Below are 24,524 nucleotides of genomic sequence, written 5' to 3' on the forward strand. Positions count from 1 at the left end.
CAAAACAAAACAAAAAGCCAGGGGAAGTTTCTCACGCCTTCCTTCTTTCACTATGAAACTCTTTCAAATGGAAATACTTTACAATAAAAGCACAAGCATCCGTCCCTTATCAACCCTCAGCCTTGTCAGCTGGCACCACTTACCTGCTCTAACACGTACGCTGCACCAGAATCAATTGCTCCGCCCAGCTCACGATATTGACCAGAATACCTGATGTATCCCCACGTGAGAAGGGCTATTAACAGCAGTCCAACCATGCAGTTGAACAGCTGGGCCACAACCTCAAGACCAACGAAGCCAGTGAGGCCTGAGGCGATGTACAAAGCCACAATGCCTGTGAAAAGCACCGCGGGGGTTCGGAAGGTGCTGAAGACATTCTTGCTACCATTGTGTTTGCAGAAATTCTCATACAGTTCGTTGATTTCCTCCTCTAGCTCCTGCTGATAGCGGAGACTAAAATCCTTCCCACCCATCTTCTTGGTCTTCTTAAAATGGTCCAGAGCAAGTTGTTTGAATTCACAGTGCTTCTCCTCTAGAATGTCTGGAGACAAATAAGGTTTCTCTCCTCCACAAACCTAAGAAGAATAAAGACATAGGTGCTGAAGATGCCTTCGAAAACAGGTGCCCAACGAAACAAGTGAAAACACTGCAAAAGAATGTTTTCATATATTAGAAATGAACTGTAAAATGGTGACCAAGACCAATAAAGTCTGGTTTCACCTCCTCTGAAAAGTGCACTTACATAACCAGGGTGACACTGATCAGTGACAGCAGCGACACTGTAAGAAAGCCTTGGTTAGAAATGGTAATAATTGGAAGACCCCTATTACCCAGGGGACCTGAACACAGCTTTGCTGCCTCATCACGTTAAGATACGGTAAACAGGGTGAGGTTGGGCCTCCGAAGGCAGCAACGGGCCCAGGTTATATAGATCTCTCAGAAGACGACACATGCCCAACATACCTCCTCCATGTTGTTGTAATAGATGTCTTTGGCAGACGCCGCAGCTGCTAAATTGTTGGCTTCAGCAGTGGCCTTTTAAGAAAGGAAAGCATAAACTATGGATCCTTCCTCTTTTAACATTCTTCCACAATCTCCTCTCACCCTATCCCCGTTCACTTTTTTATGATCCTTCTGCCATTATTTAGGTTCCCATATAGCCCTATTTATAAAATAAAATATAACTTTTCTTCCAAATTTTCTGCCCCAAAAGTTCTTATATGTAAGAATCTTATCGTAAAGTAAACTTCTAAAAATATCATTCCCTTTGCTTCAATTTTAAATGTTAAGAAACAGATATAAGTCAAAAAAGGGAAAAATTTATCTGTACATGAATCCCAAGCTCTGGCTTCCTTTGTGAAAATGTTTTGCTATTAAAGAAATAAACCTTTCGGGGCGCCTGGGGGGCTCAGTCAATTGAGTGTCCGACTTCGGCTCAGGTGATGATCTCGCAATTTGTGAGTTCGAACCCCGCATCAGACTCTGCTGTCAGCACAGAGCCCTCTTCAGATTCTCTGTCCTTCCCCGCCCCACCCCTCCTTATGCACACATGCTCTCACTCTCAAAAAGAAACATTAAAAAAAAAAAAAAAAAAGAGGAGGGGGGCCTGGGTGGCTCCGTCGGTTAAGCGTCTGACTTCAGTTCAGGTCATGATCTCGCGATTCGTGGGTTTGAGCCCCACGTGGGGCTCTGTGCTGACAGCTCAGAGCCTGGAGCCTGCTTCGGATTCTGTGTCTCCCTCTCTCTCTCTGCCCCTCCCCTGATCACACTCTGTGTGTCTCTCTCAAAAATAAACAAACATTATAAAAATTTTAAACAACAACAAAAATAGAAGAAACATTTGGCAGTAAATTACCTTACGTTATGCACCTGAAAGTCAGAAATTATATATTTTAATGAAATTACATCTTGAAAATACAAAAATATTGAAAATAAAAATCTCTGAAAACAAAAAACCTGACTAAAGAAGTATGTCAGGATTTAGTAGACCACAGATAACAGGAAAGTAATTTGTCTAAGATGAGTAGGCCCGGCCTACCAGGCGTAATAAAAAAACAGTGCTCTCCCTGGGATGTCTGGCGGGAAGACCAGGGGAAGATCCGTTCTGCTTTAACTGTACCACCGGGAATACGCACAAAAAACCCAGAAGGCAGTCACACTCCCATTCTCATATATGGGTCACCAGTAACCAAACAGGATCACTTAAGAGTTCAAAGAAGTGCTCACCTGAAGCATGGACTTGGGATGAGGCAGATCTTCTCCTTGGTAAATTTTAATATATGCCTTAGGATATAAACGTAAAAAGAACTATGAAAAATGTCATTCTGTCACTTTCAGTCACATTTTAACTTTTTAAAAGTGACCGTACAACTGCATTTTCCTAAAGACCTAGATCAACACCCAGGAATTAGCAAAAACACAACACACCTTTGAGTGCATGTTAGCGTATTTTGAGTTAACTGAAAGTAGCTCTCAAGCAGCACGAGCCTACCAAGGCTAGGATTCCCACCAGATTCCCCATGCACACTGGCCTCACCACTGCCTGTGGGCACAGTGACCATCCGCCTTGAGGTAGTCGTGTCACATCTAGGTGCCGTCTCCTCCTACTCACAGCAACTTCCTAACCACCTCCTGTCCACACCATCTTCCTTGAGGAACAATCTTCCTTTAGCCACAGTAATTACTCCTCTAAGAAAGTGCAAAGAACATTCATTTGGTTCCTAGACCGATACTGCCACCCAGTGGCCCGCTCCTGGAAGGACCCCGAAGGCTCTGAAAATGCCTCTCACCATCTCCCCATGAAACTTGCCCCCTTCAGCTTTAAAATAGTGAAATTCAAAGTTAGTTTACAGCCTAGATCAGTTTCACCAAAAATCACATTATTTTGATAATTAAAACCCATATTTACCTTAAAATACTCCAATAGCCCCCGACAGGTGACTTTTGAGCCATTGATCTCCTTTTCCATTAAATTAGCCGGGTTTAACACAAATGGAATCAGGGTCTGCAACTGCTCTTTGAACTCACTGGCAATATCTGTTCATGAGACCACGAAGAAGCAGACAATAAGCGAAGCAGACTTACTCAACCAAGCTGAGCATAAAATGTGATCTTCATAGTCTGTTTTAACATCTGCTAGTTGAAAGTGAAGGGAGGGGGTCCCAACCGTGTCTGACACTCTCTGCCTATGACCAGGCTGCTGTCGGACCTCTGTCTACATGTACTCTCACTGTCCCCTTCCCTCCCTTCTCAGGATTGTTTGCGGGGTTTAAGTGTATTTGTATTTATTTTGAGAGAGAGACAGACAGAGAAAGAGGGAGAAGGAATGAGCGGGGAAGGGGCAGAGAGACAGGGAGAGAGAGAATCCCAGGCAGACACCAAACTCCACGCTGAGCCCAAACGGGGGCTCAACCTCATGGGCCTGAGCCAAAATCAGGAGTTGGACACTTAGCTGCCTGAGCCACCCAGGCACCCAGGAAAGGATTTTCTAAAACACGACTTTAAAAGTACTTCACAAGAAGCAAAAACAATATAACAGCAGGGAGGGGGACAAAACATAAGAGACTCTTAAATACAGAAAACAAACAGAGAATTGCTGGAGGAGTTGTGGGAGAGGGGATGAGCTGAATGGGTCAGGAATCTACTCCTGAAATCATTGTTGCACCAGGTGCTAACGTGGAGGTAAATTATAAAAAATAAATAAGTTATAGAAAGTAAAGAATGCAAAAAAATACATAATAAACCTTCAAAAATAAAAATAAAAGTACTTCAAAAAATCAAAAGTGAATGAACTCAACCACATTAAAACTAAGGCACCATTAAAAAACAAAAAAAGACAAGACACAGATGGGAGAATATATGTGCAACACATAACCAACCAGCAAAGCTTCATATCTTAAAATACACATACAGGATCTATGCGTTGCATAGAAAGACAAGCCCCATCTAAAACTGAACAACACGCATAAGTAGGAACTGCAGAGGAAAGGAACCATGAATGTAAATAAATACATGAAAAGATATTCAACCCCATGAACAATCAGAAAAATGCAATTTAAGACCATAACGACATATTATTCTATATCACTACTTTGGCAAAAACTAGAAGTCTGAAAATACCAAGCACTGCCAAGGATATGCATCAACGGGAACTTCTGTATACACTGATGAAGGGAGCGTAAACTGGAACTACACTTGGGGAAACAATTGGCATTATCCAGTTGAGGGGAAAATACACAGATTCCAACATCCAGTAGTCTTGCTTCCAAAGCACATACCCTCAGGAAACTCTCATTTATCCATATATACCAGATTGTGCATGGCAGCACTGTTCATAATAGCAAGTAACTGGAAAAGCTTATATTCCTATCGAGAATAAACTGTGTTATATTCACAGAAGGCACAATTATGCACAACGAAAGTGAATGAACTACAACGACATGCAATGATACAGATAATCTCAGAAATAAAACACTCAATGAAATGCAATGCATACTGTTTTTAATAAGTCAAAATTAAAGAAACTTGGCAACAGACTGATTCAAACACAAGCAATGGTTGTTGTTTTTTTTTTTTAATTCAAGGGTAGAATAAGCAAAATTTAGAACAGTGGTTAATTCTGTGGGGAGGCAGGGAGATGGGATAGGGAAGAAGCACACAAATGCAGAAAACAGTACTGGTAATGTTCTAGACAAGAATTGGCAAACTACAGCCCTTGGGGGCAAATACGGCCTGCAAACTGTAATTGTAAATAAATTTTTATTGCAACACAACCGTGTCTTCACTTATGCATTGTCTACGGCTGCTTTCTTGCTACAACAACAAAGCTGAATAACTGTATGGCCCACAAAACCTACAATATTTACTATCTGGTCCATTACAGAAAAAACTTGTCAATTCTGGTTCTAGATATTAAGTTGGGCAGTAGGTTTGTGATGTTCATTATATGATGTACTAAGCCTTACCTATACAAGTTCCATGTATTCTTTTATGTGTGTAATACTGCTACATTCTTTGGTAGTTGGGCCAAGCTTTCTTCTGTACTGGTTCATCAGCTGATCTCCTTCTCCCCTACTAGGGGCCTGTTTCTTAGAATACAGTCACTCTTCACAAACTAAATAAATATGCTATCCTTACGTGTACTAAATTCTCCAATTTGTTTGCCTTTTTTTTTAAGTTTACTTATTTATTTCGAGAGACAGAGAGAGAGAGAGAGAGAGAGAGAGAGAGCGTGAGCAGAGGAGGGGCAGAAAGAGAGGGAGAGAGAGAGAATCCCAAGCAGGCTCTACACCTGATGCGGGGCTCGAACTCACGAACCGTGAGATCACGACCTGAGCCTTACCTGACTGAGCCACCCAGGCATCCCTGTTTGTCTTTTTATAACATGCATAAAACTATTACGTACTCAAACCGACACCATTTTTCTTTGGCAATTTCTTTTATTCCTCCTAATTTTAAGGAGTCCTTCCCCAATTCCAGAGGTCTAATAAAATTAAATTTTTCCCCTTGCTTTAATTTTTATAATTTAACTTTGTAATCTATCTAGATTATTTATGCTTCATAAATTGAAATCTACATGGCATTTCTCTGTAAATAGTAATAGGTACTTCTCATCTCCACCAACTCACATCCCATCTTAAATAACTGACCAATTATAAAATCTCTTGACATCGAAAAATTGTTTAGGTTTATAAATCTGTCCTACCAAAAAGTAAATTGGTACCGATCTCCCATCCAAATACTCTTAATTCTATATTCTCCTCAGGATGGCGCCAAAGCATGGCCTATGCAAACGTTAAAAAGGGATCAATCCCCATATTACATATTGATTAGTGGCTTAATGTATGATAAAGGTGACATTTCAACTGGTGGGGCAAGCTGGACTATTCTATAAATACTTTTGGAACAAATGAGCCGCCATTCAGAAGTAAGATGAATCTAAATTGGATCATAAGTTATAATGTGAAAGATGAAACTGCAAAATTTCGAGAAAAAAAATGGGACAAATTCTTCATGACTTGAAGCAAAAAATGCCTAAAATTGTGCGTATACTATGCTCTTCTGTGTATACAGTATTCATATCTGCTGGCACACTCTAAAGAAAACTCTGGAAGTCTATAAAAATGGAAGAGAGACTTTTCACTGAATACTTTTTAATCCTTTTTGAGATTTTAAACATGTGAATGTATCACGTATTCCAAAAAAAACCTTTTTTTTTTTTTGTTTTATGGCTTCAACTTTTATCATATTGGAAGACTAAGGGCTTCAAAAATATTTCACTCAAGGAACTGGCACAATCTAGACACCACAGACTGTTCCTAAACCCAGTTTTACCCAGATTTAAAGACCCTTAAGCATTAATGCTTCTCTGAAGGCTGTACCAAAATACTAGTTTTAGACTCAGAATAGACAAGAATGGTCTCCTGATAATCTCAAAATCTCGTGCTGTCAAAAAAGACAGTGCCCTACAAACTCTTCAGGTTAATTTCTAGCTAAACAACTCAGTGGTGGGGCACCTTGGTGGCTCAGTCCTCAATTTCGGCTCAGGTCATGATCCCAGAGTCACAGGATCAAGCCCTGAGTCCGGCTCCACGCAGAGCATGGAGCCTGCTTGAGATTTTCTCTCTTTCTCTCCCTCTCTCCCTCTCCCTCTCCCTCCCTCTCTCTCTCTCTCTCTCTCTCTCTCTCTCTCTCTCTCTCTCTCTCTCTCTCTCTCTCTCTCTCTCCCTCTGCCCCTGTAACCTGCTCATGCTCTCTAAAATAAACTTAAAAAACAAAAACAAAACAAAACAAAACTCAGCGGTTACTGCATTAAGTCTCTCTGCTCTAGAAAATACAAAGATCACAGTTTTCTTTATGGTGATGACACAGTCATCTGTGTCTGATGAAAGGGGTCTTAAAAGTGAGCTAATCTAGCTAACAGGAAGCAGCAGCAGTTAAGCAGTAATTACACCAAAACTAAGATTGTGTTTGGCAAGTGTTCACCTCTGAATAAATGGTCATTCTTTAAAAATAAATAAAACAGGGGCGCCTGAGTGGCTCAGTCGGTTAAGCAGCCGACTTTGGCTCAGGTCAACTGTCTGTGAGTTCGAGTCTCATGTCAGGCTCTGCGCTGACAGCTCAGAGCCTGGAGCCTGCTTCAGTTTCTGTCTCCCTCTCTCTGTCCCTCCCCTGCTCACACTGTCTCTCTCTCTCTCTCTCTCTCTCTCTCAAATAAAAAATAAACATTAAACAAAAATTAAAAAAAAAAAAAAAAAGATCCTCCTATGGATTAGGCCTAACTGCTCTCAAGCTAATGTCTTTCTCAGGTTATATGGAATAGGGCAGCAGGATCTCAACCAAGTCACTGTACAAGGAAGGATATACTTGAGAAAATACAGCATCTAGGCATTTTCTTTAACTCTGAAAAGTACATCAGCTCTATTTACAGGTCCCCACAATAAAGTGTATGTGGTTCTCAGTCAAGCACCTGCCAAATACTCCAAGTCACCATTTGCAATTTAGCATCCAATTTATGCTTCACTCAAAACCCTTCTTTTAAACACCGTTTAGATTTCCTAAAATTACAAAATATCTGTCTCCAAAGCTACGAAGTACACAGACCTTTGCAGAGCTAATAAGAATTCTTTAGGAACAATCCTAATGACTATAGTTCCTGAAACAGACACACAAGGGTAGATTATAAACATATTGTTGAAGTAAAGCAAAAAAGGAATTTTTTATTTTTCAGATCTTTTCTTAAAAACATAATTATAAATACATATCTTGGAATAAATAGGATCATACAACATATGCTACTGTGCAATCTTTTTACATTTAATAATATGTCATATTATGTATTTACTATGTATTATGTATTTACTATGTAAATACATACAGATCCATCTATCTACCTTAACCTTTTGGAAGACTTTTAATAACTTTTTTAAATAAGCTTTTAAAAGTGCAGAGGTACTAGGGCGCCTGGGTGGCTCAGTCAGTTAAGTGTCCATCCAGCGCTCGATCTTGGCTCAGGTCATGATCTCACAGTTCGTGGGATCAAGCCCTGAATCAGGCTCTGTACTGTCAGCCCAATGTTTGGGATTCTCTCTCTCCCTCTCTCTCTCTCTCTCTCTCTCTCTGCCCCTCCCCTACTCGCCCTCTATCTCTCAAAATAAAGAAATTAAAAAAAATAGTTTTAAAAGTGCAGATATACCATAATTTCACTAACTCCTCAAAAACACCCATTTGTTTCCAATTATTCCCTGTTATGCTACAGTAATATATATCCTTGTCCATACATTTTTATCTGCTTGAAATTCTGGATCAAAGAACATAAACATTTAAAATTTTGATACTGACACATAAAGACTGAATCTGTACCAATAAATTTGCACTTTGTTAATTATTTTGCTGCTACACATATTTTCATGAGTATATACTGACCATTTGCATTTCTTCTTTGGGGACTTGCCTTTTCACGTAAGAAAGGAAGATTTTAACCTTATAAATGTGTTTTGAACATCAATGGTGGACGAGGGAACCAAATAATAATCATGAGGCTAAAAGTTGCTTATATAGAATTTGTTCCCTATTTTATAAATATATGAAAATTAGCACACTGAATACTCAGTGATAAGCTGTTCATAATTTTTAAATACATACAGGGTTGAACAGTAACCCCCCAAAATGCATATCCTCCTGGAATCTCAGAATGTGACCTTGTTTGTAAATTACATACATAACTAGTTGAGATCCTACTGGATTAGGGTGGAACCTAAATCCAAACAGTGGTGTCCTTATCAGAAGAGAGAACACACAGAGATACACAGAAGGCAGCCATGTGATGACAGAGCCCGGAGTGACACAGCCACAAGCCACGGGGTGCCCAGGCTTGCCAGCAAACCCCAGAAGCTAGGAGAGAAGCATGGGACAGATTCCCCTTCAGAGCTTCCAGAAGGAATCAATGCTGACACCATGATTTTGGAATTCTGGTCTCCTGAACTGTTAGGGCAGTAAATCTCTGTTGTCCTAAGCCACCAGTTTGTGGTACTTTGTTACAGAAGTCTTAGGAAAGATACAATACACAAACCCAACAGCGATACAAAATTTCAAAGCTCAGGGCTACAAGACAGTTAAAAGAAACTTTTCCTATTTCCTAGAATAACATAACGAAAGTGATGAATTTTAAAACAGAATGTTTTAAAATGTTAAAATGCCTGAAAATACCAAGGAATGCCATTCTGTATGTTTATCCCCGAAAACCTGGGACCACCCTGAGGCAAGCCCACTCCCTCCTCAGATTCCTCATTTAGGAATCCCCTGGGCACCTCCTCGCCCAGTGAGGACCAGCCAGAGTTTAGGTTTGGTAAAAGTATGTCTAATAATAGAGTATCACCACCCAAAAGGAACACATCACCTACACACCCAACTTTCTCTACACGCTCCACTCAGAAAGTACCTGTTACTGCTTTTCAAGTAAAAGGTTCTAGCTCCAAACCTGGGTTTCTGAACTGCCATCTAATAGGCTCGGAAGTCTCCTGCTCAGGAAAGCTGCCAACCACATAAAAATAGCACACAGGGACAAACAGAAGATAAAGCCTCTCGAACTCAGTTCCTTTAGCAGTATTAAGACCAGCTGGAATGTAAATCTTAAGGTGAACAAGTATATTAACGTTCTTGGATCAAATAAGTCCAATAAATTGAAAATGATGCATTTTGTGTTTAATATGAGGCCATGAAAAACTTCCACTTCAAAAGTTCTCCTGGTAACTAAACATTATATACCCTCTAAATTATTTCCTCAGGGCGCTTGGGTGGCTCAGCTGATTAAGCATCTGACTCTCTGATCTTGGCTCAGGCCATGATCTCAGGGTTCATGACATGGGAGCCCCGTGTAGGGCTTTACACTGATTCTCTCTCTCCCTCTCTCTCTGCCCCTCCCCGACTTGCGCTCTCTCTCTCTCTAAATACATAAATAAACATTTAAAAATAAAAAATAGGGGCACCTGGGTGGCTCAGTCAGTTAAGCGTCCGACTTCAGCTCAGGCCGTGATCTCACAGTTCATGAGTTTAAGCCCCACATCGGGCTCTGTGCCGACAGCTCAGAGCCTGGAGCCTGCTTTGGCTTCTGTGTCTCCCTCTCTCTCTGCCCCTTCCCGGCTCACACTCTGTGCCTCTTTCAAAAACATACAGAAAAAAATTTTTTAATAAAAATAAATAATTTCCCCCAAAATAACGGAAAAACTTCTATTTTAGCACAATGTGACTCTGGGGCAAAAAGATTCTAGATGTGAATCTCTACCCCATCACTTATCAGCTGAGTACTTTGAGCAAGTTACTTAACTTTCCTAAGCCAGTTTCTTCATCTGTGAGACACAGGAGAGAATATCTGCATATGGAACCACCGGGAACAGTAAGCGTGAAAGTGAACTACCACAACGCTGGTTCTATGGTCTGAACGTCTGTGTCCCTCTCAAATCTGGTATGTTTAAATCCTAACCTCTAAAGACGGTGGTATTAGTGGGTGGGGCCTTTGGGAGGTGGTCAGGTCACCAGGGTGGAGGAGCCCTTGTGAACGGGACTAGTGTGCTTACACAAGAGACCTCACAGAGCTGGCTAGTCCTTCCACCACGTGAGGGAACCAGAGGCCTGAGGGCAGGAAGACAGCCCTCACCCGACTGTGCTGGCACTCTGACCTTGGACTTCCACCCTCCAGAGCTATGAGAAACAGATTTCTGTTGTTTGCAGCCGCTCAGTATACGGCATTTTGCGACAGCAGCCCAGACAGACTGATGGCGGGGAACATGGCTGAGCCTCTAAAAATGGCAGCTATCTCTATTCCAACTTTACCGGGAACCTGAGAAGCTCAGACACGTTTATAAACAAAAGTGCTAGTTTTACACCTGTGTAAACGGAGGGCTAGCCATTAAATGAGTCAACGTCTTAATGAATAAGGAACAAAAATAAGAGAATGGAATCCAAGAGTCCCGACTCTAACTTCTCCCAGCTGCCATCTAGGCAACACCTCCTGATAATCGCACGTGACCCGGCATCAGGTTTTGCCATAATCACAAAGAAGATGAAAACAAACAGCCAAGCCATGCATCATGTTACCATCCTTTGGCAACTTAATTTTACTTGATAAGTATTAGCTAACCAACGTTTAGTCTTTTATTTTAGTACTGCTATCTCTTGTAAGCCAGTAATTACAACACGTCTCTTAGAAAGACATCAATATTACCACCACCATTTCAGATGGAAAAATTAAGGTAAACTCTGATGGTCACAGTACGGCAGATGTAAAAACTAAAGGAGACTCTAACTACCATTCTTTTTAAGAAAACATACTATTCCTCTTAAGCATTCTCTGGACTCGTAACTGATATTTTCTGGTCACTGGTTCATTCCAAAGCTCAAATCACATGTCTAGAATAACAAGACTTGTGACACACCTTTCAATTTCCCATCAAAGTCAGGGCTTGTGGCCACCTGGAGCCCTGGATGCGGCAGGAGAAAGCAAGTGACGTTGGAGAAGCATGAGTGAATGTGATTTCGGACATTCTGAATTTCTTCATGCTGATGTTCTTTTACCTGCCAATGGAGACCAACAATTTACAAAAGACCAGTTGTGTTTCTGCACTGGGAACCAATGGTACAGGACAAAGGAGAGAAGATATCCCAACTCTGATGCATCAGAGCAGCCTATGTTTCGTCCAGTGAGGAAACTCAGGACGCTTAGAAGCAATAAATGCATACATTTGATTAACCATGGCCTGGCTCCTTTAGCCACTCAAGAACACGAACTGAAGACTTTCTTTTACAAAAAAGAGGATTGCACAATACTGGAGAAGAACAAGGGAAGGTTTGCTTGTGGGCAGGAGGAGGATGTAACTAGCTAGTAGCGACTGACAGAGGACTCTTGTATTTTAATTTTGGAGAACAGGCTAAGCCGGTTTATATCCACCCCAAAACAAGCAAGAACTGTGAACAAGAACAACAGAACAAAAGTTCTGAATATGACATTCTAAAGGCACATGGAGAACCTGGTGTAAAACATGAAATGGAAATTACAGTCAAAGCTCGGGCCTTTTCCAGAGAGAGTCCTTCTCTGCAGTCTCTATGCATTACATACCCAGGCTCTGTGCTCTTACACAAGCACTATTAGTGTGCCGATATCTGTAAGTATTTAACACTTAAATTTTCTATAATCTGCTTTAAATGCAATAGCTAAAGGCAAATGAGAACGTTATCAAGACGTGTAGGTAACTCCTCAGAAGATTGCATTTCTATTTACCTGCAGGCGCTTATCCAAAAAGGACATTCCTCCCTGTAGTCCGTAGCTGTATTCATAGGGGAAACTCCAGTCTCGAACCAAAAACATCAGTGTCTATTTAGGAAAAGAGCAGAGCATGTCACAAGGCTGCATAAATGCATTTTCAAAATAATAACTGAAATACTTCTTTGCATAATGCCAGCTTCTTCAAAGGGAGCAACAAAATGTGAAGGATGTGTTTCTTCCGTAAAGTCTTAGGAACATTATAGACACTAGAAGGACACGTATAAGCCAAATGTGAGGTCACTAGGGGCGCCTGGGTGGCTCAGGCGGCTGGGCATCCGACTCTTGACTTCAGCTCAGGTCATGATCTCATGGTTCGTGAAACGGAGCCCCATGTCAGCTCTGTGCTGACAGTGTGAAGCCTGCTTGGGATTCTCTCTCCCTTTCTCAAAATAAATAAACATTTTAAAAAACATATTAAAAAAACAAAACAGGGACTCCTGGGTGGCTCAGTCGGTTGAGTGTCTGACTTCAGCTCAGGTCATGATCTCGCGGTTCGTGGGTTCGAGCCCCATGTCAGGCTCTGTGCTGACAGCTCAGGGCCAGGAGCCTGCTTCGGATTCTGTGTCTCCCTCTCTCTGTTCCTCCCCTGCTCACAGTCTGTCTCTCTCTCAAAAATAAACAAAAATTTAAAAAAAAAAAAAAACTTTTTTAAACAAAACAAATGTGAGGTCACTATAACCTATCTGCTGTTTTTGTTCCCATGGGTTCATAAGAGCAGAAGGAAGAAATTGACGAGAAGATGTCAAATCTGGGGCTGTGCTATAAAGACAAGTATAAAGAACGGAGTAAAGGACAAGAAAACAACATGGTAGCAGCTAATCATAAAATCAGATCTACTTTAAATGTTACAAAGGAAAACTAAACATCAAAAAAAATTTTTTTTTTTTTTTTTTAACACAAAAGGAGCACCTGGGTGGCTCAATTGGTTAAGCGTCAGACTTCGGTTCAAGTCATGATCTCACGGTTCGTGGGTTCAAGCCCCACATCGGGCTCTGTGCTGACAGCTCAGAGCCTGGGGCCTGCTTCGGATTCTGTCTCTTCCTCTCTGTCTGTCCCTCCCCCGCTTACAGTCTGCCTCTCTCTCTCTCTCTCAAAAATAAACCAACACTAAAAAAAATTTTTTTTTAAAGAAAGGAAAACTAAATTAAGTAATACTTAAAGCTCCTCTAATCTCACTGAGGCTACTATGCATTCTCACCCTCATGAAACAATTAACTAAAGCAGGGGCCAGAAAACTTTCGTAAAGGACCTAAGAGTAAGTGTATTTAAGTATTTAAGAAGAAGAGGCTGTGGACAAATAAGTGTAGCTGTGTTCCAATAAAACTTTATGTAGAATTTAAATGCCAGTGTCCACAGCTAATTTACACATGTCATGAAATATTATTCCTCTTTTGACTTCTATCATTGAAGAATATAAAAACCACTCCTAACTCACAGGTCTTACAAAAACAGGCCGCTAGCCTGATCTGGCCTGTGTCCCGCAGCTGGCTGATCTCCGAACTGAAACAAAGACATGAATTACATTATAGTTAACACTCTACCTGGAAGGGTTTTTGGAAAATTTCATCCATTGCCAGACGACCATATTCTGTGAAGAGCTTTGAAAAAGAAAAGTTAATGGCTTGTTAGGCCAAATTATTTAAAGTATTTCTATGGGTATTCTTTAGCAAAGAACTCATTTAACAGACTCGATACTACTCATATGAGACCACAGTTCTACGGCTTCAAAAACTCAGAGAGCCATGAACCTTACAATAACCTGTTATTCCTATCTCACATCCCATATCCCAATTCATTAACAAACCCAGAAGCCAACCACTCACAGCTTCTATGTGGCTTGGAATATTACACAGCTTCCTAACTGGCCTCCCTGCCTCACCCTTGCTCCGCCCCCCAGACTATTCTCAATACAGCAGCCTGGGTGGCTGTGCTTTGAGAAGTTAGTTAGATCACATGATGCCTCTGCTTAAAACCCTCCAACCTAATCGTATAAAAGGCAGCCCCTTACGGTGAGATCTGGCTACACTGGCCCTCCTTGCTCTTCCTCCAGCACGCTGGGCACAGTGCTTGCCTCAGGGACTTTGTTCTGACTCCTTCTGCCTACAATGTTCTCCCCCCAAATAACTGCACAATCAGTTCCCTCACTTTTTACAGTCCAAATGGCTCCTTCTCAAAGAGGACTTCCGGACCACCTACCTGAGAGGATTACAAGTCTCCCCACAATTCTTCCTACCCCGTGTCTTTCAAATATTTTTCCTTAACCCATCTCACTAGGCTACACACACTAGGCTACATCACTTACTTTGATAGTGCCTGCCTTCACTACCAGCAGATACACTCCAGGAGGGCAGGAACGTTTGCCTGTTCTGTGCACTGTCTCTCAGGCAGCGGGAGGAATATGGGGCCAGGAGCATACATGCCATGCAAATGACCAAATGAACAAATTCTCTACGGTCAGGGTTTACACGTCCGTTTATGCCTATGTCCTTATGAAGCCTCGCACTGAAAGTACAGCAAAATGGGGGCACCTGAGTGGCTCAGTCGGTTAAGCCTCCAACTCTTGACTTCAGCTCTGGTCATGATCTCACAGTTTGTGAGATCGAGCCCCGCGTCAGGCTCTGCGCTAACAGCACGGAGCCTGCTTGGGATTTTCTCTCTCTCTCTCTCTCTCTCTCTCTCTCTCTCTGCCCCTCCCCTGCTCACATTCTCTCTCTCTCTCAAAATAAATAAATAAACTTGAAAAAAACAGTATAGCAAAATGAAGTTTAGAAGTTATAAATTCACAGGACGAAGATGAGAACTGATATGGCAGCAAAGAGTTATCAAAAATACTCTGGAAGGAAAACAGACAAATGAAAACTGTCTCAAGTGTTGGCTTTCTCTGCCTTAAGTTGTCTGTGACAGGCAGGCGCCAACAAGAAAAAAGCAGATTCTCTCAGCAGAATCCCTGAAAGGCTCAGAAATGAGAAGCACCAGTCACCATGTAGGAGGGGGGTGAGGGAACGGGACTAACAACTAAAGAAACAGTTGAAAGTCTTTGGAGAGAGCACCTTTTGGAGCACCTAACCTCGCAGATCCTGCTTCCTCCCCGTGCTCCAAACCCTCTATCTGCCCACAGAAGATGGGAAGTGTACTATCTGGAGGGGATAAACTAGAAAGAATTCAGACTTTGATACCGAACTCAGCCAAGAGGAGTAAGTCCCCTACTTTACCGGAAACAGGCACTTCAGTCAAGGTCGACATACTGAACAGTGAAGTCTCCTTAGCCTGTCACCCTGCTGGAGCCACAGTAAGCTTCTACCCACTCGGGCAGGGGTTTAAAGAACTCTTCTCTGGGGAAACTCATAGCCCAAGAACAGTCTGCAAATACAGACATTTCGGGGTTGCAATAAAATATCCAAGTAATCTTGCTCAGTCACCTCACTGTCCAAACCAGTGCACAAGGCTCGCCCTCTCGCCAAAGGTCCCAGTCAGATTTTTAATAACTCATCTTACATACACATGGCCAAGGACACCAGACCTCTGAGACAAGCTTCCAGAAGAAAGACAAAAACTCATGTCCTTCATTCTAGAACATCCTCTTACATTATCCCTTTTATAATTTCTTTCCCTCCATTTTCTCTTTTACTAAAACACCTATCATTAATAACAGGTGCGGCCTCTCCTGAACTGATGCTCAACGTCTCCTTTTTTTGCTGTGCCCTCCTGTTCTCCTTCTTCTCCGCCTCTCCCTCTCCTCTCTTCTTCCCTCTTTTCCCTCCTCTCTCCTCCCCACCCCCCTGCCCTTCTCTCTCTGCTTCACTCCCTCCCTCTGGTCTAATTTCTACTCTGTTCTTTCATTCAACCTACCAGCAAGAGTTTCTCCAATTTGGCGTCTAACTCCTTCTCTACAAAAGTTTCCGTTTTTGCTGCCACAGCTTTCATTTCCAGGAGCTTTTGTTTTCTGAATGTTGCTTCTTAACAGCATCCAGTTTTTTCTTGGTTGCAAGAGCTGCAACATCTTATCTTTCTAAGGATGCGGGTTTACAAAGAATGAAGAAAAAGCCCACACTAAGGTACATTACCATGAAAATTCATGCCAACAATAAGAAGATCTTAAAAGCTTCAGAGAGAAAAAGGTCACATACAAAGGATCAGGAATCAGATGGTGTGGGACTTCAGCAGCAACACTGGAAGCTGGAAAGCAATGAAGCAATGCCCTCAATTCTAAAAGAAAATTATTTCTATCCTATCATTAATTCTAGGATAAAATTAAAGTGTTTTCGGACCTACAAGAACTCAAAAAAGTGATCTGCTATACATCCATTCTAACCTTTCTCAGAAAAGCTAGTGGAGAATGTCTAGAATTAAGGAGAGAATAAACAACAACAACAAAGGAGAGAATAAACAAATAAAAGGTTAAATAGGATTCAACTGCAAAAGGAATTGAAAAAAAAATCCCAGGCCCTGATTTCAAGCTATATTACTGTTTTGTAATCAAAATTGTATGGTATTGGTATAAAACCAGACATGCAGATCAATGGAACAGAACAGCTCTCTGTTCTCCTAGAAGTAAAACCACATATAGATGATCAATTAACTTTATGACAAAGCAGCCAAGAATATACAATGAGGAAAAGACAGTCTCTTCAACAAACGGTGGTGGAAAGACCGGACAGCCACGTGGAAAAGAATGAAACTGGACCACTGTCTAACACCAGACACAAAAATTAACTCCAAATGGATCAAAGACTTAAAACTTGAAACCCTAACACGCTTTGAAGAAAACACAGGTGGTAAGCTCCTTGACATCAGTCTCGACAATTTTTTGGATTTGGCAACAAAAGCAAAGGCAGCAAAAGCCAAAATAAACAAGTGGGACCACACCAAACTAAAAAGCTGCACAGGAATTAGAAAAATACTAACAAAATGGAAAAGCAACCTACCAAGTGAGAGAAAATAATTTAAAATCATATATCAGATGAAGGGTTAATAGCCAAAGTATATAAAGAATTCAGGGCACCCAGGTGGCTTAGTCAGTATCTGACTCTCAATTTAGGCTCAGGTCACGAACTCATGATTCATGGGTTTTTTAACAGCTTGGGACTCTCTCTCCCCTTCCCTCCCCTCCTTCTCTCTCTCTCTCTCTCTCTCTCTCTCTCTCTCTGCCCCTCCCTCCCACACACTCATTCTCTCAAAATACATAAAAATAAACATTTAAGGGGTGCCTGGGTGGCTCAGTCAGTTATGCATCCAACTTTGGCTCAGGTCATGATCTCACGGTTTGGGAGTTCAAGCCCCGCATTGGGCTCTCTGCTGTCAGCACAGAGCCCACCTCAGAGCCTCACTGTCCAAACTGGTAGAACCAGTTGTCCATGTTGGTAGAACACGTCTCCCTCTCTCTCTGTCCTTCCCCCACCAGCAGACAGGCACACACTCTCAAAAATAAATAAACATTAAATTTTTAAAAAAAGAAATAAGCATTTCTTAAAAATTAAGAAGTAAATAAATTTTAAAAATTTTAAATAAAAGAGAATTTATATAACTCAACAGCCAAAATAACAAAAAAAGAAAACACAAACAACACATGCCCACAAAAACCATAATCCAATTAGAAAATGGGCAGAGAATCTATACAGACCTTTCCCCAAAGACGATATATTGATAGCCAATGGGTACATGAATTATTCATGTTCACCATCAATAATCACCAGGGAAATGAAAATAAAAACCATGATATATTACCTCATCAGTGTGACGAATGAATGTTTATCAAAAAAGAAAAGAAATAATAAGTGTTGGCAAGAACGTGGCAAAAAGGGCACCCTTGTCCACTGTTGGTAAGAATTTAATTGGTGCATCTATTATGAAAAACAGTACGGAGGCTCCTCTAAAAATGAAACTACTATATGATGTAGCAATTCCACTTCTGGGTAATTATCTGAAGAAAACGAAAACAGTAATTCAAAAAAAACATATGCACCCCCACGGTCAATGCAGCTTTAGTTACAATAGCCAAGATATGGAAGCAACCTAAGTATCCATCCATGTTTGAATGGATACAAAAAATGTGGTGCAAAATTCAGTGGAGTATTATTCGCCATAAAAAAGAAGGCAATCTTGGGGCGCCTGGGTGGCTCAGTCGGTTAAGCGGCCGACTTCAGCTCATGATCTCGCGGTCCGTGAGGGCTGTTAGTTCGAGCCCAGCGTCGGGCTCTGTGCTGACAGCTCAGAGCCTGGAGCCTGTTTCAGATTCTGTGTCTCCCTCTCTCTGGCCCTCCCCTGTTCATGCTCTCTCTCTGTCTCAAAAATAAATAAATGTTAAAAAAAAAAAAGAAGGCAATCTTGCTGTCTCCAACAATATGGATGGGCCTTGTAGGCACTGTACTGTTTTACTAAGACAAAGACAAACACTATGTGATCTCACTTGTATGTGGAATCTGAACAATTTAAAAACAAGCGTATGGATACAAAGGTAGAGTGAGGGTAGGGGAAAGAAAGTGAAGGGGGTTAAAAAGTATAAACTTCCAGGGGCACCTGGCTGGTTCAGTTGGTAGAACATGCGACTCTTGATCTCAGGGTTATGAGATTGAGCCCCATGTTGGGAATAGAGATTACTTAAAAATAAAATCTTAAAAAAAAAAGTATGAACTTCCAGCTATAAAATGCATAAGTCATGGGGAAGCAATGTACAACATGGTGGCTATAGTTAATAATATGGCATTGTATATTTCAAAGTTGCAAAGACATATCATAAATGTTTTCATCATGAGGGAAAACATAATAAAATTTAAAATGAATGAAAGAAAGAAAGAAAGAAAGAAAGAAAGAAAGAAAGAAAGAAAGAAAGAAAAATTGACAGTGGGACAGCTGTGCACCAGGCCTAAAGGAGGCAGTCCAGGGGAGAGGAGGAGAACACTGTGACCAGGAATGAGGCCTCCCCAAGGGGAAAAAAGAAAGAAAAAAAAAAAAAAAACAAAAAAAACAAAACCAGAGCCTAAGTGTATAGATCATACTGAGAGGTTTTAGGGGTCTATCCCTTGAGATACATTAGTGATAAGCACACAGAACACTAAACTAATGACGACAACAACAAAAAAACAACAGGTAATTCATTACAAGAAATGCAATCATAATTCACAAGAAACGTCAGTGATGAAAAACATAGAAAAATACCCATACAATAAGGCAAATACAAATACCTTTTTAGCTACAACTTGTGACCTACCTATTGGAAGGACGAGGGGAAGGAAGCCAGTGGGTGAGGGTGGGAGAGTGGTAAAGATCCTAAATCCTAATTCTGCACAAGAAGCTATGACTATTTCAACTGTAATAATCCAGAAGGAACAGAATAAGCATGTTCTTTAAACATTCAGAAGCAAAGAGCAGAAGACACAGCCCAAAGCACAAGTGGTTGCCTCTGGAGAACGAACTAGGAGGTCAAAAGAATGTTCTTTTTTATTATGAACATTGCAATTCTACTGACTTTTCTACTATGTGTGTGTGTATAGTATATATACATATGTGTATGCATATACATTATTTTGTGTATATATGTTATATATATATTACTTTGTCAAAACAATAAAATGATACTTAAAGAAAGCACCTCAAACATATAAAATACTACATATAAACAAGACAAAAACACACATACAAAACTGTACAAAACCCATGATCTCTCCTACCTAATTCTGAAATCCAACAAGTTCTGAAAACCCAAGTTAGGTGGCAAACTCATTTGGAGGAAAACCTGCCTTGAACTGATGTGAGGCTTTTTCTAAGCTTTTTTGTCCCATTTCATCTATCAGACATACCTTTCACTGCAGAAATAGTAAAATGTTTTATTAGGAGGTATTACCTGAATGTCTATTACTGTCCTCAACCTCATGTTTATATGCATCATATTTCTCTATCTAAAATCCAAAAAATTTAGGAGTGCCTGGGTGGCTCAGTCGGTTGAGCATCCGACTTTAGCTTGGGTCATGATCTCGCGGTTCATGGGTTCAAGCCCTGTATCGGGCTCTGTGCTGACAGCTCGGAGCCTAGAGCCTGCTCCAGATTCTGTGTCTCCCCTGTCCCTCCCCTTCTCCCACTCTGTCTCTCAAAAATGAATAAATGTTAAAAAATGTATATATTTAAAGTCCAAAAAATTTCAAATTCCAAAACACACATAGTCTCAAAGAGCTTGCATAAGGCATGTAGTCACGTTACCTATTTTCTATAGGGATATATATGTGCTTACAAAGAAAAAGAACAGAAAGGATACATTCAAACCTGATCTGTGTGGTGAAGGAGGAGTTCAATCTATCCAAGGTGTCCAATTTTTTGCAAGAACATCATCATTTTTTTAGAACATCATTTCTAATCTCATAAGGAATACACTTCACTTTTAAGAATAAAGAAACTACTACAGTGACAGATAATGTATTACTAATTTATAGAGCTAAATTCAGCCTCTATGAAGACGGCATAGAGTGAAGAAAGCATCTCCACCAGGAAACGCTACTGGAAACGGGGTCTTCACAGAGGTGATCACGTTAAGACGAGGTCATTAGCGTGGGCCCTAAGCCAATATGACTGGGGTCCTTATGAGAAAAAGTAATACAGACACGGGGAAGAATGCAAGGTGAAGACAAACAGACACACGGAGGGAAGACAGGGGCAGAGACCGAAAGTCTACAAAGCCAAGGAATGCCGAGGACGGCCAGAAGCGAGGAAGAGGCAGGAACGGACTCTTCCCCACAGGCTCAGAGAGGGCGTGGCCCTGTGGACAGCTGGACTTCTACTTCCAGACTCCAGAACCGTGACCCAATAATTTTGTGTTGTGTGAGCCCCCTCGTTTGCGGTCCTTGGCTACAGCAGCCCTCACCCGTCACCCACGCCTACTCATGTATGACCTCTCGCTGACCAGATGACACAGTCCACACACAATGACGTCTGCCTCAAGCATTACTGTGTTTACAGCACTGGGTGCACCGCCCCACACGAGGTAGACATTCAGAAACGTGTGCGGAAGGCAGGAGTCTAGAGAGGAATCCGTTTCAGGGGAAAAGGTGTCGAACTCAAGTTTTGACAGACGCGTTTAAGAACAACAGCTCTCAACCACTGAGTCGCGGCCCCGGTGCGGAAACACCAGTCACCAGGTACAGGCCAAGGTTGAGGAAGGATGTTCTTTGCTTTTTACAGGACTATAAATTAGAACTAACTCCAGGTAATCCCCATAGTAAATGACACCCTCATTCCTTTGTATGCTGATGCGTTTTCTTGGATGTCAATGGGACAGGTGGAATCAGAAAGTCATGCTAAGAACTGCATTCCACTCTGGAGTCGCCACGGGACAGTATTTTACAGGACGAACATAGAAGGACCGCTGCGTGGAGAATAGAAGATCGTGACTAATCAACCGTAGGTAGTGACAGTAATGATAAATAATGGCTTGCAGTTATTAAGCACATACTCTTTTCCAGGCACACAAAGCTACGCATTTTACAAACACGGACTTATTTAGCCTCACCTGGATTACTACAACAGCTTCACAACCGGCCTCACTGAATGCACGCCTGTCCCTAAAAATCTATCCCAAATGCAGCAGCCAGAGCGACCCTCTGCTCACATAACATCACTACGCTGCTCAACACACGGCTCCCACCCCCCCCCAGAGGAAGAGCCCGAGCCCTTGCACAAGCCGAGCATCAGCAGGACCTAAATGCCTGGCTGACGTCGTCGCTAAGCCTCCTCCTGTCACACTTCCCAGTCCCAGCCACTGGCCTCCTTGCTGCTCCTCAGTCCTGCCAAGCACCCTCCACCCCAGGTCGTCTTGCTGCCCCGTCTCCTACACCACTACTCCCCACCCACCCACCCACCCCCAGATATAGCTGCAGAACTTACTCGCCCACTTTCTTGGGTTCCGTGCTCAACTCAGTAAGGCCTTGCCTGATCACCCAGCAGTAACAGGACCGGACCGCTGTGAGCCAAAAACTTTCCCCCACCATTCAATCTATTGCTATAACTACTCAGCTGTAAAATTTTTCTTAGTCTCAAAACTTTTAAATGATACATTATGACATTAAGACTTTTATGATGAATATATACCTGTAGCTGCTGAAGATCATCTTCCTGAATGTTCTGGGACAGATTATAAATCTAGAAAACAAAAATCCAGATTGATACCACTCTAGCTTACTTGAAAGGAACCCCAAATAAGCAAAAGCACTGAAGAGAAGCTTTGTACAACTAAAGGTTTGCACAGAAGTACCCAAGGTCTGTCCAAACAGTAATATTATCTCTCTTTTGGGAAACGATGCATATAAGGTTGGAATCACATAATTCTTCCTTTACTGCTTAAAATACAGTTTTCCTAAGTTCTTACCAAATCTCCAGTTCCTGTGTGATGTAATTAATGTGATTTCAATTTCCACTTTCCAGACTTTTTTTGGCGTATTTTATATATACTTACGACCAAAGTGGAAAAACAGTCTAAGCTCCTTTTTAAGCTTCTAAGAGCTTAACGTCTATCTGTAGTCTAAAAAGAACATTTACATGTCACCTAGGGATTCTGATAACAGAACAATAACTGAAAACAGATACACTCCATTTATCTTATTTCCTCTGCAAACCTTTATCTTAAGCAAGTGGTGTTACCTGCACAGAACTGGTCATGGTGCTTAGAGCAAAGATGGTGGCACAGTCTTTCACGGTGGACTGGCTGTCAAATGCCCCCTGGGTATCCATCAGAACAACTGCAACCTAAGAGGAAGAAAAAGACCAGCAAAGTAAGGGTGAGAAAGGGAAAAGTGTAAAAAAGAAATTGAAAAGTCAGGTGACACGTAAATGAGCCTTTGGCACCTGTTCGTAAATTCCACGGAAAAGTAGTTATTTAGGGGCTTTGTCTTGATCAGAGAATCCTCCTGGAGAAGATTATCTGCTCTGACCTGATGAGATGGTATGAGACAGAGGCCTACAGAGCAATACGTATGGAAGGGGAAAATGCCCACCAATTAAGAGTCAAATGTTGGGGCGCCTGGGTGGCTCAGTCGGTTAAGTATCTGACTTTGGCTCGGGTCACGATCTCCTGGTTCATGAGTTCAAGTCGGGCTCTGTGCTGACAGGCCAGAGCCTGGAGCCTGCTTCAGATTCTGTGTCTCCCTCTCTCTCTGACCCTCCCCAACTCACGCTCTCTGTCTCTCAAAAATGAATAAACATTAAAAAAAAAAAAAAGCCCAATGTTGAGACCGATTAGCTCACCTACCTAGTCAATCATTCAGGCATTTTTGTTCACAGAAATGATTATTACTTTATGTAATTCATAGATCAGGTCCTAGTAATCACATATTATGTTTTTGAGTTTATTTTCAGATACCCAATCCACTACTGTGGTAGAAGAGATATGATATAAACCCACGCAAAAGAAAGTATTATGCATCGGGGCACCTGAGTGGCTCAGTCAGTTGAGCATCTGACTTCGGCTCAGGTCATGATCTCACAGCTCGTGAATTCGAGCCCCGCGTTGGGCTCTGTACTGACAGCTCAGAGCCTAGAGTCTGCTTCGGATTCTGTGTCTCCCTCTCTCTCTTCCCCCAACCCACTCGCATTCTGTCTCTGTCTCTCTCAAAAATAAATAAACGTTTAAAAAAAAAATTTTTTAAAGGAAGTATTATGCATTAAAATAAATCAAAGCAAATAAAGTTTCTAGCCTCAATACACTGAAACCTAGTGACAGACATGAAAACTTTATCCTTTCCACACATCCATTTTCTGAAGAGCATACTGTCAAACTGAGTAATCAACACCAATTATAGCTGAAACAAATGAATATCCACACACAAAAGGATCCCTACCTCACATCACCTACAAAAATTAACTCAAAATGGATCAAAAACCTAAATATAGGAACTAAAACCACAAAACCCTCAGGAAACAGAGGTGTTTCCAAGATCTTCACGATCTTGGGTTTAGTAAAGGTTGCTTGAACATAAAGCATAAGCAAACAAAAAAAAGTACACAAATTAGATTTCATTAAAACTAAAACTTTTGCACGTCAAGAGACACTATTAAGAAAATTAAAAGACAACCTATCGAATAAAAGAAAATAACTGCAAATTATCTAGGTTGACAAGGGTCTGATATTCAAAGTATATAAAGAACAATTCAACAATAAAGACAAATGATCCAACTAAAAAATGAATTTGATTTGAATAGTTATTTCTCCCAAGAAAATATGCAA

At 41.3% G+C, this 24,524-nt stretch overlaps 1 protein-coding gene across 3 annotated transcripts in view; it reads right to left on the reverse strand.

Annotated features, from left to right (window-relative positions):
• ATL3 (atlastin GTPase 3) overlaps positions 1 to 24,524 on the reverse strand; it is a 49,645-nt gene that overhangs the window by 4,924 nt on the left and 20,197 nt on the right. For 2 of the 3 annotated variants that reach the window (XM_058689391.1, XM_058689390.1), the window contains exons 4-12: positions 22,943 to 23,047; positions 22,394 to 22,444; positions 13,861 to 13,917; positions 12,275 to 12,367; positions 11,433 to 11,571; positions 2,909 to 3,036; positions 2,227 to 2,283; positions 964 to 1,035; positions 144 to 575 (exon numbers count right to left, since the gene is read on the reverse strand). In XM_058689391.1, coding sequence (XP_058545374.1) covers positions 144 to 575; positions 964 to 1,035; positions 2,227 to 2,283; positions 2,909 to 3,036; positions 11,433 to 11,571; positions 12,275 to 12,367; positions 13,861 to 13,917; positions 22,394 to 22,444; positions 22,943 to 23,047 — 1,134 coding nt within the window. Of the gene's footprint in view, positions 1 to 143; positions 576 to 963; positions 1,036 to 2,226; positions 2,284 to 2,908; positions 3,037 to 11,432; positions 11,572 to 12,274; positions 12,368 to 13,860; positions 13,918 to 16,168; positions 16,588 to 22,393; positions 22,445 to 22,942; positions 23,048 to 24,524 lie in introns of those variants that run through there. The other variant, XM_058689392.1, reaches the window with a different exon arrangement.

Source organism: Neofelis nebulosa, chromosome 10, assembly GCF_028018385.1.
Source record: "Neofelis nebulosa isolate mNeoNeb1 chromosome 10, mNeoNeb1.pri, whole genome shotgun sequence".
In the NCBI taxonomy this organism is placed as follows: domain Eukaryota; kingdom Metazoa; phylum Chordata; class Mammalia; order Carnivora; family Felidae; genus Neofelis; species Neofelis nebulosa.